Genomic DNA, 13,428 nt, shown 5'->3' with positions numbered 1-13,428 from the left:
CATGCCATCATAAATATTCTAGTCCATGAGACAGTTGTATTTCTCATAATCAATAACAGGTTTGCAAACTTATTTGTATGTTTTTGTGTCTTTAACAAAAACATTTATCTACTATTCACTATATGAGAAAATTGTTCTAAGTACTTCTAATGACAATTGATTAAATCATCATAGTAACTCTTTGAAGAATAGCAATAGAGTACAACAAAGAATATGATGTATTTTTCCCTGTGATTAAAACCATCACTCCTCCTTAGCAACTATGTGGATTTCAGCAAGTTATTTAACCTGTATCTCAGATCATCATCTGTAAAATAGGATGATAGTGTTACCTAACTCACAGGGTTGTTCTGAGTATGTAATAATAAATCATAGTCCTTGGTATAGTGACTGTTATGTAGGGGTGTGTGTGTGTGTGTGTGTGTGTTAAACAAGAATCTAACTTGAAAATAATAGCAAACACCTTCATACCACTCACTATACCAAGCACCCCGATTATATATATATATATGCATATGTATACATTCATATATAGAGAGAGAGACAAAGACACACAAAGAGACACACAAAGAGACACACAGATATTGATTTTACTGTAAGCATTTGGCTCATATAACAATGGAGGCTGAGAAATCTAAGATCTACAGTCAGAATGCTGGAGACAACAAGGAAATACAGTTGCAGTTTGAGCCCTAAACCTGAAAATCAAGACAGTAAGTAGTGCAAGTTCAAGTTCAAGTCCAAAGGCAGAAGAATGATGCCCTAGCTTAAAGATAATCACAGAAAGAAAGAACACTTTCATATTCACACTTACTCTATTCAAGTCTTCAAGGGATATCATGAGATCCATCTACTTTAGAGGGGGAAGCAATCTACTTTACTTAGTCTGTGGATTCAAATGTTAATCTCATTCAGATTAACATCCTCACAGATATGCCCAGAATAATTTATAACCACTATCTGGACACTCCATGGCTCAGTCAAGTTGATATAAAAATTAAACTTCACACTTGTGTATGAAAATATACTTTTTTACTTAACCATGCATTTCTCAAGGTCCTTTAACAATTAAAAATACTAATTAAGAGCCCCCCCCCCCCGGTGGCAGGTGGCACAAGGGTTAAAGACAGCGCTATCAAGCTATCCCCAGCCACTGCAGCACAAGTTCTATCCTGGTCAGGTAGCTACCCACATGTTGCAGCAGACTTCTCTCTCACCTGCTGCTCCCCTCAGCGGTATATTTCAGTAGATCCACCTGTTCTGCTCTTCACTCTGTCTACGGTGAATCCTCTCAACCCTGTACCTCTGTCCTATACCCCAGTTCTTCTATGCAAAAAATAAATAAATGAAAATACATATCACACATTAACATAATATAAAAAAAATACAGAGACCTACACAAAGTGTTATGAATAGAAAACTCTTACAGATGGTCTAACCTGGACAATTTCCATAAGTCAAACCTGTCTAGTCATCATTGTTTAGGTTTCTAAGGCTCAGATCACAAAAATTAAAGCCCAAATGATAACTCTGCCCTACAGTGATGACTCACAGGCGCCCTTGGAATCTGGGTGGGGGATGTGTGTGGGCAGGGGTTGCACTTTGCAGCTGCAGTTTCACATTTTGCAGTAGAGACATTATCTATTATTTTATTATTATAATTTGTGAATAATTCAGCAGCAACACTGACTAAATCCCATTCTGTTGCCAAAACAAGAAAACTGATTATGGATTTAAAATTCTAAATTCTTTCATGTTTAAAAATACAGGCAGATGGGATATGGGCATGGGTGTCTTGGTGGATGGCAAAAAATAAAAATAAAAATACAGTCTTTGTGTAGAGTCCCAAATGTTGGACTGTACATTCCTTTTTTTAAAAAAAAAATATTTCTTTTTATTTATTTATGCATACAAGAATTGGGGTATATGCCAATGGTTCTGGGGGGTGAGAGGATTCACCAGTGGGGAGCAGAACAGGAGGATCTACTGAAATACACTGCTGAGGAGAGCAGTGGTTGAGACAGGAGAGGTCAGCTAAGCCATGTGGATTAGCGGATCCAACTCATGCCACAGTGGCTGGTGATAGCTTAACAGCACTGAAACTTTAACCCCTGCACCACCAGGGAGACCCTGAACTGCACAATCCTTCAGATCTCCAATCCTGATTGTTTTCATTCCTGTGATGGCTATAATATCACTGCAGAATATAAACATTTGCACAATAAAATAAACTCACCAATGAGAAATTCTCATCAGCAAATTAAAGAGAGTGAACAAATTATGTTACATTAATTGTATTATCAAGGGGTCTCCCTGGTGGCCTAAGGGTCAAATCTCAGAGCTATCATCTCTATGGCCTGAGTTCGATCCCCAGCCAGGGAGCTGACCCACATGGCACAGCAGAACTCTCCTTTCTCTCAAGGTGCTCCCCTCAGCAGTGTATTTCAGTAGAACTGCCTGTTCTGCTCCCCACTCTGTCTCTGGTGAATCCACTCACCTCCATACCTCTGGCCCACACCCCAGTTCTTGTATGCATAAAAAAAAAGTAAATTTTTTTTAATTTATTGTCCAGCTTATAATCTACAATGTCACATGTATAGATACCTGGATTATTTACACCAATTGCCTCTTTTTCTACTACCAGTACTTCATATGGTCTCATTGTAGATTAGCTCACTGTCACACGCTTGATACATCTCAGTGAAATATCAGTTGACTGACACAGGATGTAACACAAAAGGAGGCTTCAGAAATGCAGATGATAACTTTAAATAAACATGCTTGGTGTATAATCATAAAGAATTTTAGTCTGGTTGCCACGAGACCAAAAATTAGACACATAAATGGGAAGGCAAGTGATCCCGGACCACAGACACTTAACCACAGCACAGGCAATCAACCAGCCTTCTCAACTCTGTAAAATTCAGTCATGCTCATCCACTCATACTATATACATTCTTTCTAAGTGGGGGCTGACGTGGAAAATATGCAGCACTGATTTAAATCCATAAACACTTGTGCACACTTATATACAAACTATGTATTTATGATTCCAGAAACGTAAGAAACAAGATGTTGAATGTTGGCTAGATTTACAAGGTGATAAAATTTCAGTGAAATGAGCTACCATCAAGCAAGAGTACTATGAAAATTTTAATTACACAAACTGTTCTTGTTGGAACATAGAAAACTGTATGCTCTCTTTTCTAGTATTAGCCAGACTTCCCTCCCTCATTGCCTCTGCAAGTACAAAATAGTACTTAAAATTAGATTGTAGTCTATAAAATCTACAAGTCAATCAGTGGTATTTCACATGCATTTCTATTTCTGTGTTATGTCTTCCAAATGCAGACATGTAAGAAATATAAATCTTGCCTCAGCAGGGTCCAAAGGAAACAATTGACTCAAGTCATATCCTCACCAATCATTCTTAAGTCATAGAAGAGTAAATTGCATCATCATCTTAAATATTAATTCTCTCATAATTTCCATGTCCTAAAGCCAACTTTTTTAATTATTAATTTTAAATACTCCACTTAGGATATAAAAACAACTGCGAACTTTTGTTTTCCCAACAAGTTATATGTGATGTATTAGTCGTTAATAGTAAATACCTGCACTCTTTGTGTGAGGTAAGTTTTGTGAGTTTCTAAATTATATCCTTAAAAGAATAATCAAGGGGGCTCCCTGGTGGTGCAAGGGGTTAAGCATCAGCACTATGAAGTAGTCAACAGCTACTGCAGCATGAGTTTGATCCCCAGCCAGGGAGGTGACCCACATGGTGCAGCAGACCTCTCCTGTCTCACCTACTGCTCCCCTTAGCAGTGTATTTCAGTAGATCCGCCTGTTCTGCTCCCTGTTCTATCTCCAGTGAATCCTCTCACTCCCTGCATCTCTGGCCTACACCCCAGCTCTTATATGCATAAACAAATAAATCTTAAAAAAAGAATAATCATTGCCTTCTTATTTTGAACCATCTAAGGGAGATAAACAGAATCTCTTAAAATAGGATAACACCTTGAAGATTTTCATCATTTTTGTTAAAAGAATATACACGTTAATATATATGTATTTTCCTTTACTACAAATAGTCAAAATATATTCTGAAAGCAAAATATTTTGACCAAACAATCACAGTTGCTTGTTTTCTTTCCCAACTGTTTTTATTTTCTTTTTCTTTTTTTCAATTTTTGTAGTCCTACCTTTTTTGATATATTGTTAAGGGGAGAAATGGCAAATACTTTGTGTATATAAGAATTACATTTATATCTAATAATAGCTTCAATGTTTTAAAATATTCACTTAAAATATGTCTTTTACATGTAAAAGAATAATCACATACTCATGTAACAAGTCTTTAGGATACACACCAAATTGTTAGTTCTGGTCATTTCATAATGGGATTGTGGCATTTAGATTTGTTTTTACATATGACTTTGTTTTATAGTTTATGTTTTAATTTGTTTTGTAATACTTTCATATCAGTGAAAACAACAAAAACTTCCAATGAAAAAGAAGTGGCAGATAGCCTATTGCTGGCCTGACAGCACCAGTGATTACTGTACTTTTAAAGCAACAATCACATCATAAGATATTTTAAGTAAAAGTTCTATCTTTGAAAATGTAGACAATGGCTTCCCCTAACTGCTTACCGGTAAGTGGGTTGAGCAAAAAGAGAAACAGATTGAGAATAAAAACTCTAATAGTTAGCTATAGCTACTGCATATCCAAACTTGCCTAAGGGTTAAGTCTCTTGCATCTGAGGTCAGCTAGGGGTAGAGGGGTAGCAAGACGTCCACATATTACAATAATTTATTGTAATCTTCAATTTATAGTAAAATGAAGAAAATAGAATTAAGTCACCCTTGTTATCTAATTAGCTAGATGCCATGTCCTAGACAATGGTTTTTTTATTCTTGGAGAGAAAAAGAATACTTGGAGGAAAAATTTTCTTACATATTTTTATAATGTTAATTGGGCTAATAACTTTTTAAAACTAGGGAAGAAAGTGAAACAAAGTTTAAGCTAGTATGTGATAAATTTTAGACAGCAACCAAGACAATGTAAACCAAAAGTTAAAGAATATTAACTCACTAATGGGTTTATTTTTCCAGGTTGTATACACATTGGGATGCATATATCCAGGCAAGATGCACAAGATCATAAATTGATCAGGCAGTTTATATGATCAACTGTCATTCTAATCATTCATTCATTAACATTATTGAAATCAGCTCCCGAAGTCTCAGGCTACATTCTAAACATCACTAAGTTCATTCAACACATAGATATTTCTTTTTTTTTTAATAATAAATTTTATTTTTATATTCCCCATACATTTGCAACCCCCCATTCTGACCCCAATCCCTCCGCTCCCGCCCCCCACCCCCCAAAAAGTCAACACATAGATATTTCATTTCCGTCTTTGGCTAGAATTGCTGCCATTCCCCTCCTGACTTTGTTGAGAATACTGTGCATTTTGTAGTCGAAGAAACTATTCTGAGATACACAGTCTTCATTGATCAATGTGTATTGGTGAGGTTTCTGTGGTGAGAAATCTGCCTAGGAAGGGTATCTTGTTTGTGGAATTGAAAGATTATCTTGTTTGTGGAAGCAAAAGATTACACATTTCAAATATTTTTGTCTTCTAAAACACATTCTACTGTAGAGAGAGGGAAAAGAATTTTTTTTACCCATTTAGGTTCTTAGTTGGGACTCTGGAACCAAAGGCAAATTAATAAGAGAAAAACAGGGCATCCCCTGGTGGCGCAGCGGTTGAGCGATGGGCTGCGATGCTGCGAAGCTGCCCACAGCCTCTGCAGCACCAGTTCAATCCCCGGCCACCAGGTGAGGGTCCCACATGGCGCGCAGACCTCTCCTGCCGCCTGCTGCTCCCCTCAGCAGTGTGCTTCGGTCCTTCTGCCTGCTCTGTTCCCCGCTCTGGCTCTGGTGAATTCTCTTACCTTCCCGTGCTTTCGACTGTACCCCAGTGCTTGTATAAATAAATAAATAAATAAATAAATAAATAAATAAATAAATAAATAAATAAATAAATAAACAAACTATACTTTAAAAAAAGAGAGAGAAAAGCAAACAAATGTGAACTCATATTCAATGTGAGCTTTACATGATATAGGAGTCTTTACAAGGAAATTAATACCCAAAGAAGTGATTAAAACAGAGGTTTTTATGCTAAATTTGATGAATACTAGAGAGTGGTAGAAAATGTGATAGGACAATCCGCTACGGGTGCTGCACGGCCTAAGACGGGTTTCGACGTCTCTAGGGTGGCTAGAGCGTCCTCCTGGGTTCTGTCGCGCTGCAGGTTGTCGAGGAGCCCAAGTAGAAGAAATATGGAGTTTAGAGCCTGAGAATTTTGAAAAATTAAAGCCAGTTCATGGGCTAATTTTTCTTTTCAAGTGGCAGCCAGGAGAAGAACCAGCAGGTTCTGTGGTTCAGGACTCCAGACTTGACACAATATTTTTTGCCAAGCAGGTAATTAATAATGCTTGTGCTACTCAAGCCATAGTAAGTGTGTTGTTGAACTGTACCCATCAAGATGTCCATTTAGAAGAGATGTTATCAGAATTTAAAGAATTTTCACAAAGTTTCGATGCAGCTATGAAACGTTTGGAACTGAGCAATTCAGATGTGATTCGACAAGTGCACAAAAGTTTTGCCAGACAACAAATGTTTGAATTTGATGCAAAGGCAACAGCAAAAGAAGAAGATGCTTTTCACTTTGTCAGTTATGTTCCTGTTAATGGAAGACTATGAATTAGATGGACTAAGAGAAGGACTGATTGATTTAGGTGCATGCAATCAAGATGGCTGGATCAGCGCAGTGAGGCCAGTCATAGAAAAAAGAATACAAAAGTACAGTGAAGGTGAAATTCGATTTAATTTAATGTCTATTGTGTCCAACAGAAAAATGATATATGAGCAGAAGATAGCAGAGTTACAAAGACAACTTGCAGAGGAGGAACCCATGGATACAGATCAGGGTAATATGTTAAGAGCCATTCACTCAGAGGTTGCCAAAAATCAGATGCTTATTGAAGAAGAAGTACAGAAATTAAAAAGATATAAGACTGAAAACATAAGAAGGAAGCATAATTATCTCCCTTTCATTATGGAATTGTTAAAGACTTTAGCAGAACACCAGCAGTTAATACCGCTAGTAGAAAAGGCAAAAGAAAAACAGAATGCAAAGAAAGCACAGGAAACCAAATGAAGAAAATACTCTGCAAATTTCTACTTCTGCACTTATTTTTTTCTTTATAAATATTTTTATTTATTTATTTTTTAAATAAATTTTATTTTTATATTTCCCATACAATTGCAACCCCCTTATTTTGACCCCAATCCCTCCCCTCCCTGCCCCCCACCCCCCATAGAGTGTCTCTGGTTCATAGTTGTTTGTTGATTTTGATTTTCACTTTCTTATAGTTATTCATTTTCCTGGTCCCTTATTTAAGTTTTCTAGATTCCTGCTATGAGTGAGACCATCCGGTATTTTTCTTTTTCTTTCTGGCTTATTTCGCTGAGCATGATCCCTTCCAGCGCCATCCATGTTGCTGCAAATTGCATGTGTTTATCTTTTTTGAATGCTGAGTAATATTCCATGGTGTATATGTACCACATCTTCTTGATCCAGTCATCTATTTTGGGGCATTTGGGTTGTTTCCAAAGCTTAGCTATTGTAAACAGTGCTGCTATAAACATAGGGGTGCAGGTGCTCTTTGGAATTGATGTTTCTGTGTCCTTTGGGTAAATACCTAGGAGTGGAATTGCTGGATCATATGGAAGCTCTCTCTTTAGTAGGTCCAGAAATCTCCACACAGCTCTCCATAGTGGTTGGACCAGTTTGCACTCCCACCAACAGTGCAGGAGAGTTCCTTTTTCTCCAAACCTTGCCAACATTTGTTGTTGCTAGGTTTTTTTTATTATGTGCCATTCTCACTGGTGTGAGATGGTATCCCATGGTAGTTTTGATTTGTATTTCCCTGATTACAAGTGATGTTGAACATTTTTTCATATGCCTGTTGGCCATTTGCATTTCCTCTTCAGAGAAGTTTCTTTTTAGCTCTTCTGCCCATTTTTTGACTGGATTATTTTCTTTGTTGTTGTTGAGTCTCATCAGCTCTTTGCAGATTTTTGTTATCAGTCCTTTATCATTAGTTTTGTGTGCAAAAATGTTCTCCCAGTCCGTGGGGTTTCTCTTTGTTTCGGTTATTGTCTCTTTTGCTGTACTTCTGCACTTATTTTCATGGACACCATTAAGTATAAAGAACTTTGAGCAACATCCTAATTGACTCTGCATGTTTGGCAATAGTACCATTCTGTTTTGTCTTTAATTCATGGATACGTAAACGTTTTCCCAACCTGCATCATGTGCATGTAGTTCATATTAAATAAAAGTGATGTTAAGAGTGAGAAAAAAAAAATGTGATAGGACAAAGAAGGATGATAAACTGGGGGAAACAGCAATGTCTGCTTTAAATTGCTCCTCTCCCCTCTGCCTTTGGAAACAAGGATGCTCTTTTCCCCCAGATACACAAGGGGCACATCTCACATGACAGGTCTACAGCTCACTCATGGGAGTATTAGGGTCAAGTTCTTCCTGCACCTGTCATTCCTCATATTCCTTATATAAAAATTCAACACGACAAGAGAACATGTTTTGAGCCTGTGTGTCCTGAACCCCATCAACTGCAACAACTCAGGAGTAGGAGGAGGTCTTTGTTCTAATTTCAAGTGTTATGGGTGTGTGTTTATATGTATGAACGAGAAAGGCAGAATTCAAGAAACATTACGTTTCAGAAATTCATCCACTGAGAAGGAATGTTGGCGTTATTTGAACCCAAAGTCAATTACTTTAACGCAATGTCTATTCAAATGCCTTCAGATGTTATTTCTATTCTAAGTCAAACTTCTTAGAAACCATTGTAATCTTACTCTAATATTCATATCAATTAAATGTTATTTACTTTTGAGTTCAGAATAAACCCAAAGAATTTTAGCTAATGAAAGTTACAAATTAGGTCCACATTAACTTTTTGAGCCATGGGACAAGTGGATAGCTTCTAGGGTCACAATAGGAAAAAGCCTTGGAGGAATAAGGAAGTCTCCAGAGATAAGGGTAACAAATTCCAAAGGGGATTAATCAAATACCCGTGAACTAGGAGGATAAGGACATTGCTGGGCAAGGACTCTAAGCACTGTGAAGCAACATGTAATTCTGGGCACAGAGACCAAGACAAAGTGAGTTACCAGGAACCCCAATTATGCCTTAATATCATTTCAGAAATTCAGACCCCATAAGTTACCTGTTCTCATAGGTAATAGAGACAGAGTGACCCGAAGAAACCAATCACAAAGAGACTGACAAAGCTTTGGAATAATTGGGGAAAGAAGGCCTTTATTGCCTGAGGCACAGCTCCACTTCAGCTTCCTGGCCTGGTTCCACCAGCCTGGGAGTCTCACTTTTTTTGTTTCTTTTCTCCTTAATAAACTTGTCCTTATATCTATTTCTCTAAACAAATTTGCCTCTTTTCACTTACTTGCCTGAGAGTCAGAGAAGTTCCTGCCGCAGCAAATAAGACTCTTGGGCTTGAAAAACTCAGCCTCTTTGGGTGCCACCCCCAACAGGTGTGTATCTTACCCTTTGTTCTCCTTTGGCATGGCCCAGTTTTACAGATATTTTAGTAGAATTGTTAGGGGGAAAAGGCTGTCCTAAAGCTAATTCCATACAGGCTTTGTGGACTCCCCCCCCCCACCCCAAACCAAAGCCAAAAGACACTGGGAACTCCAAATCCCATCACCACCAAAGGGAAGGTGGCTGGGACCTGAGGGTGGGGTTAAGCAGGCAGGTTTCGTATAAAAGCCAGACACGTGGCCTTTGGAGGGGTCCCCCATTTTGGCTCCCCACCAGCTCGCAGCGTCTGGCCAGCTCTAAGAGTGCCTTTGGGTTTCCAGGTCGGCAGATCTGGTAGGACGCATTAAAGACTTTATTTCCCTATTTTCTCCCTGAGTTGTACATTTTCCTTATTTCCTTTTCCCTTGTAAATAAACCTTTTATTAACCTTTTGTGTGTGTCTGTAATGGAGCATTAGTAAGTCCCTTTAAAGCGCGCAGGTGAGGACCCACAGCCAGGCAACCCGTTTTATATTGGGGTTGCCCCATAACAGAATGTCTTGTTATTTAACTTCAGACTCTTGGATCTGGACCAACAGAATTTTAGTCAATCCAATTAAGAGAATGAGAGACCTATGAGAATAGGGAATTTATGGGATCTAAATTTCTGAAATGATATTAAAGCATCATTGGGCTTCTTGGTTAATGCTGACAACCTACTCTTCTGTCATTCACCTTTTCCCTTCCTCCTTTCAAGTTAATGCGTTCTTTTATAAATTAATTTGACCCTGCTGATGCTTCAGCAAAGCAAGTTACAGATATAGTACCTGACAGATGGACTCAGGTAACAGGTTTAAACTGCTATAAATAGGTCGCTAATACTGTGGTGATAAGATGTCCAGGGAAGGGAAATGTTCCCTGGTCCTATGATAAGGTCTCAGTCTTCAGTGAGCCTGTGCCTCTGACTGTGAACCCCACAAGTGTTTCTCTGCTTTTTTCTCTCCCCTTAGGATAGGATGGCTAGAGTGGGCTGGAGTTGGTTATTTCTGTTACCTAAGAAAACTGTAAGAAAAGCCATAATCTTTAAATATCCAACAAAAATGTCACAATCCTGAAAATTAGCGCTTTTCAAATTTCAGCAAGTAGATAAGATCAAGATAAAGGTTGCGGAGACCTTACTTTGTATGGATGAAAAGATTGAAATCATACAACTAGTTTTAGTCTTTGAGTCACATCAGATGCATTTATTTCCTCTTTGTATACATTCTGATGTCATTTCAAGACATTTTCATTGACAAGTGCATAATATGACTTCAGTAGTCCAAATAAACTTATAAATATAGTACGTCACCCTTCAGATAACAAGAGCAAGACATATTAGTTTGTTGTTAATTCAAAGATGAAGTTTAAAGATTGATTTTCTGCATTTTAGCTCACTTTCAATTCTTGTGTTGTTAGGAAAAAAATTGTGGTTTTTTGGTGGAGTTTTAATTTTGTTGCTTATGTATGTTGAAATAAATATTATAAGGCCTGTTATGCTTCTAACGTGTTCTTTATAATTAAAGTGAGTTACTATAAAAGTTCAATGATTAAATTCTAATGGTGTATTTGTTATTTTCATAGGAAGTTTATAGAGACTCATCTGAAAACCATTCCCAGTTGTGCATTTTCAAATCTGCCTAATATTTCCAGGATGTAAGTCATTTTTTTAATTTAAAGAGAAATTTGCTACTGTGAAATGTTATTTTGTAAATGTTTTCTATCAGGAAAAGTAATTGTTATATATATAAAATATACTTGCTTAAGTCAATGACATCTACATTTCTATCTACATTTGCATGGTTTATAACCTACATTTCGAATATAGATCAAAATTTTGTGCACAAGATGTTTATTAGATTTTTGCTACATCTCTAATTCCAAATTCCTCAGTGATTTTTGAAAGTTATATCTCAGTTCATTTGGTCTTGGAATGTGTAATATCTTTGCGTATTTCAATATCTTGGGATGAGGCAAAATTTTAGCCAGCTATCACTCCCATAAATAGATTTGTGTATCTATTTCTAATGTAGCTTTCCTATCCTATTCTTGATATACTTTTCACCACTAGTACAAATGTTTACATTTTGTCGTAAATGTAGCCAATGAATTTCAGACCTCTCAAAAAAAAAATCCTAAACTATAGAAAAATAAGTAGTTGTATACTCCAGAGTGAGGAGAAAAAGTACTTCCATGTTGAGCTGACAAAGACTGTATCTGTACATGAAATAAATTAGGTTACTTTTCATTTAATTGATTCTGATAGCTATGTGGATAATTCATGTATAATAAAAACACAACCAGGAGTCACCTGCACACATTCTTTCTGCACACATTCATCACCACTTATTGAGTATCTATTGTTTCATTTCAAGTGCATTTGATATTTTTGGTTATCACAAGTAGATGCTACTGGCATCTAACACCCATGTGGAGGCAAAGGATGTTACTAAATATCCTCCCACTACAACCAGTTCTGCAGTCCCATTACCAACAGTGCAGAGGCTGAGAAGCCACTTTAACTCCACATCTCTGAAGTGCTTGATGTTCTTGACCAGCACGTCCTTTTTCAAATTCTTGCCGCCTTTGGTTTAATATTGCTCTCTCATCCTTTTTTGTTGTTGGTGGTGTCATACCCTGACTGTTCCTCTGTCTCCTTTCTTGACATCCCATTTGATTTGTTTTATTTCATTGCAATTCAATTTTTCATTCAATTTCTTAAATATTGGTTTTTTTCTTTATTTTGTTCTAGTTCTTCTTACCCTACTGTCCTTGAATAAACACTCCATTCTTTTGGCTTCACTCTTACCCAATACAGCTAATTCCTTAATGTATAACTCTAGTCCTGACTTGTTTTGACAATTCAGCACTGCGTTACAAATGTCCTCCCAAGTACCATCACCTTGATGTCCCACTAACACTTCAAACTTAGCACAACCAACCTTCCTTCTAACCTCTTCCTTCTTTTATAGCACCACCATTTAAGGACCTATCAACTAAAGGTCTCAAATTCTATTTAACATTTCCTTTTCTTATCTCCCTTTTAAAATTGCCTATTTTGTGTCACCACTTGGATGTTCCTATAGCATAGTCATTATTTCAACAAATACATATTGAACCTATGTTTTGCCGGCACTTTGCAAAACATATTCATGGAGCCTCCAGTTTCCTTCCTAAGAGAGTGATAAGTGCCATGATGGGGTCAGTCACATGATACTGTGGGAATTCTAGGAAAGGCATATTGCCTAGGGGGTATGATCAGGGAAGCCTTCCTGGAGGAAAGAGTGCCTAATGTGTGATCTGAATTATATGGCAAAAAAAAAAAAAAAAAAAAAAAAGATGGAAGTGACATGATCACATTGATGTTTTAGAAACATTCCTTGATTATGCTGGAAGAATAAAGAAATGTGGTTGAGTAGATTAAAGAAAAAGTAGATTTCAGAAATAAATAAGGAAGACTAACAAGTTTGAAAGTTGATTGACTTGGAGGTAGAAAAATATGGAAAAGAATTTCCTACAAGCTTCTGACTAGGACGCCTGGGAGGTTGATGAACATATTTGCCAAGGTAGAGGAGTTTTCTGTGGATTTGCTATGGAGTGGGAGAAGTTAGGGATTTCATTTAGGGCATATGGCATGTAAGGTGCCTTTGAGGCATCAAAAAGACATATCCAGTAGACATTAGACCTAATCTTTTTGTTCATTAATTTGAAAAATATTTATTAAGGTCTTATTATATGGTAATCATTATTCTC

General features: G+C 37.1%; 1 protein-coding gene and 1 pseudogene across 2 annotated transcripts in view; both read left to right on the top strand.

The window, feature by feature from the left end:
• The window catches only part of TSHR (thyroid stimulating hormone receptor), a gene marked incomplete at both ends in the record, with an annotated part of 126,731 nt that overhangs the window by 48,736 nt on the left and 64,567 nt on the right, over nt 1–13,428 (top strand). The window contains one exon of the mRNA XM_084240791.1: nt 11,260–11,331. Within this exon, the coding sequence (XP_084096917.1) occupies nt 11,260–11,331 (72 nt within the window). The remainder of the gene's footprint in view (nt 1–11,259; nt 11,332–13,428) is intronic.
• On the top strand, nt 6,622–7,234 carry LOC311175129 (ubiquitin carboxyl-terminal hydrolase isozyme L5-like; annotated as a pseudogene). The gene has a single exon. The product of its transcript is annotated as a ubiquitin carboxyl-terminal hydrolase isozyme L5-like (transcript).

Source organism: Talpa europaea (genome assembly GCF_964194135.1).
Source record: "Talpa europaea genome assembly, chromosome: 8".
Lineage (NCBI taxonomy): Eukaryota > Metazoa > Chordata > Mammalia > Eulipotyphla > Talpidae > Talpa > Talpa europaea.
The sequence above is the reverse complement of the archived record's forward strand: the minus strand, read 5'-3'. Positions and strand labels throughout refer to the sequence as shown.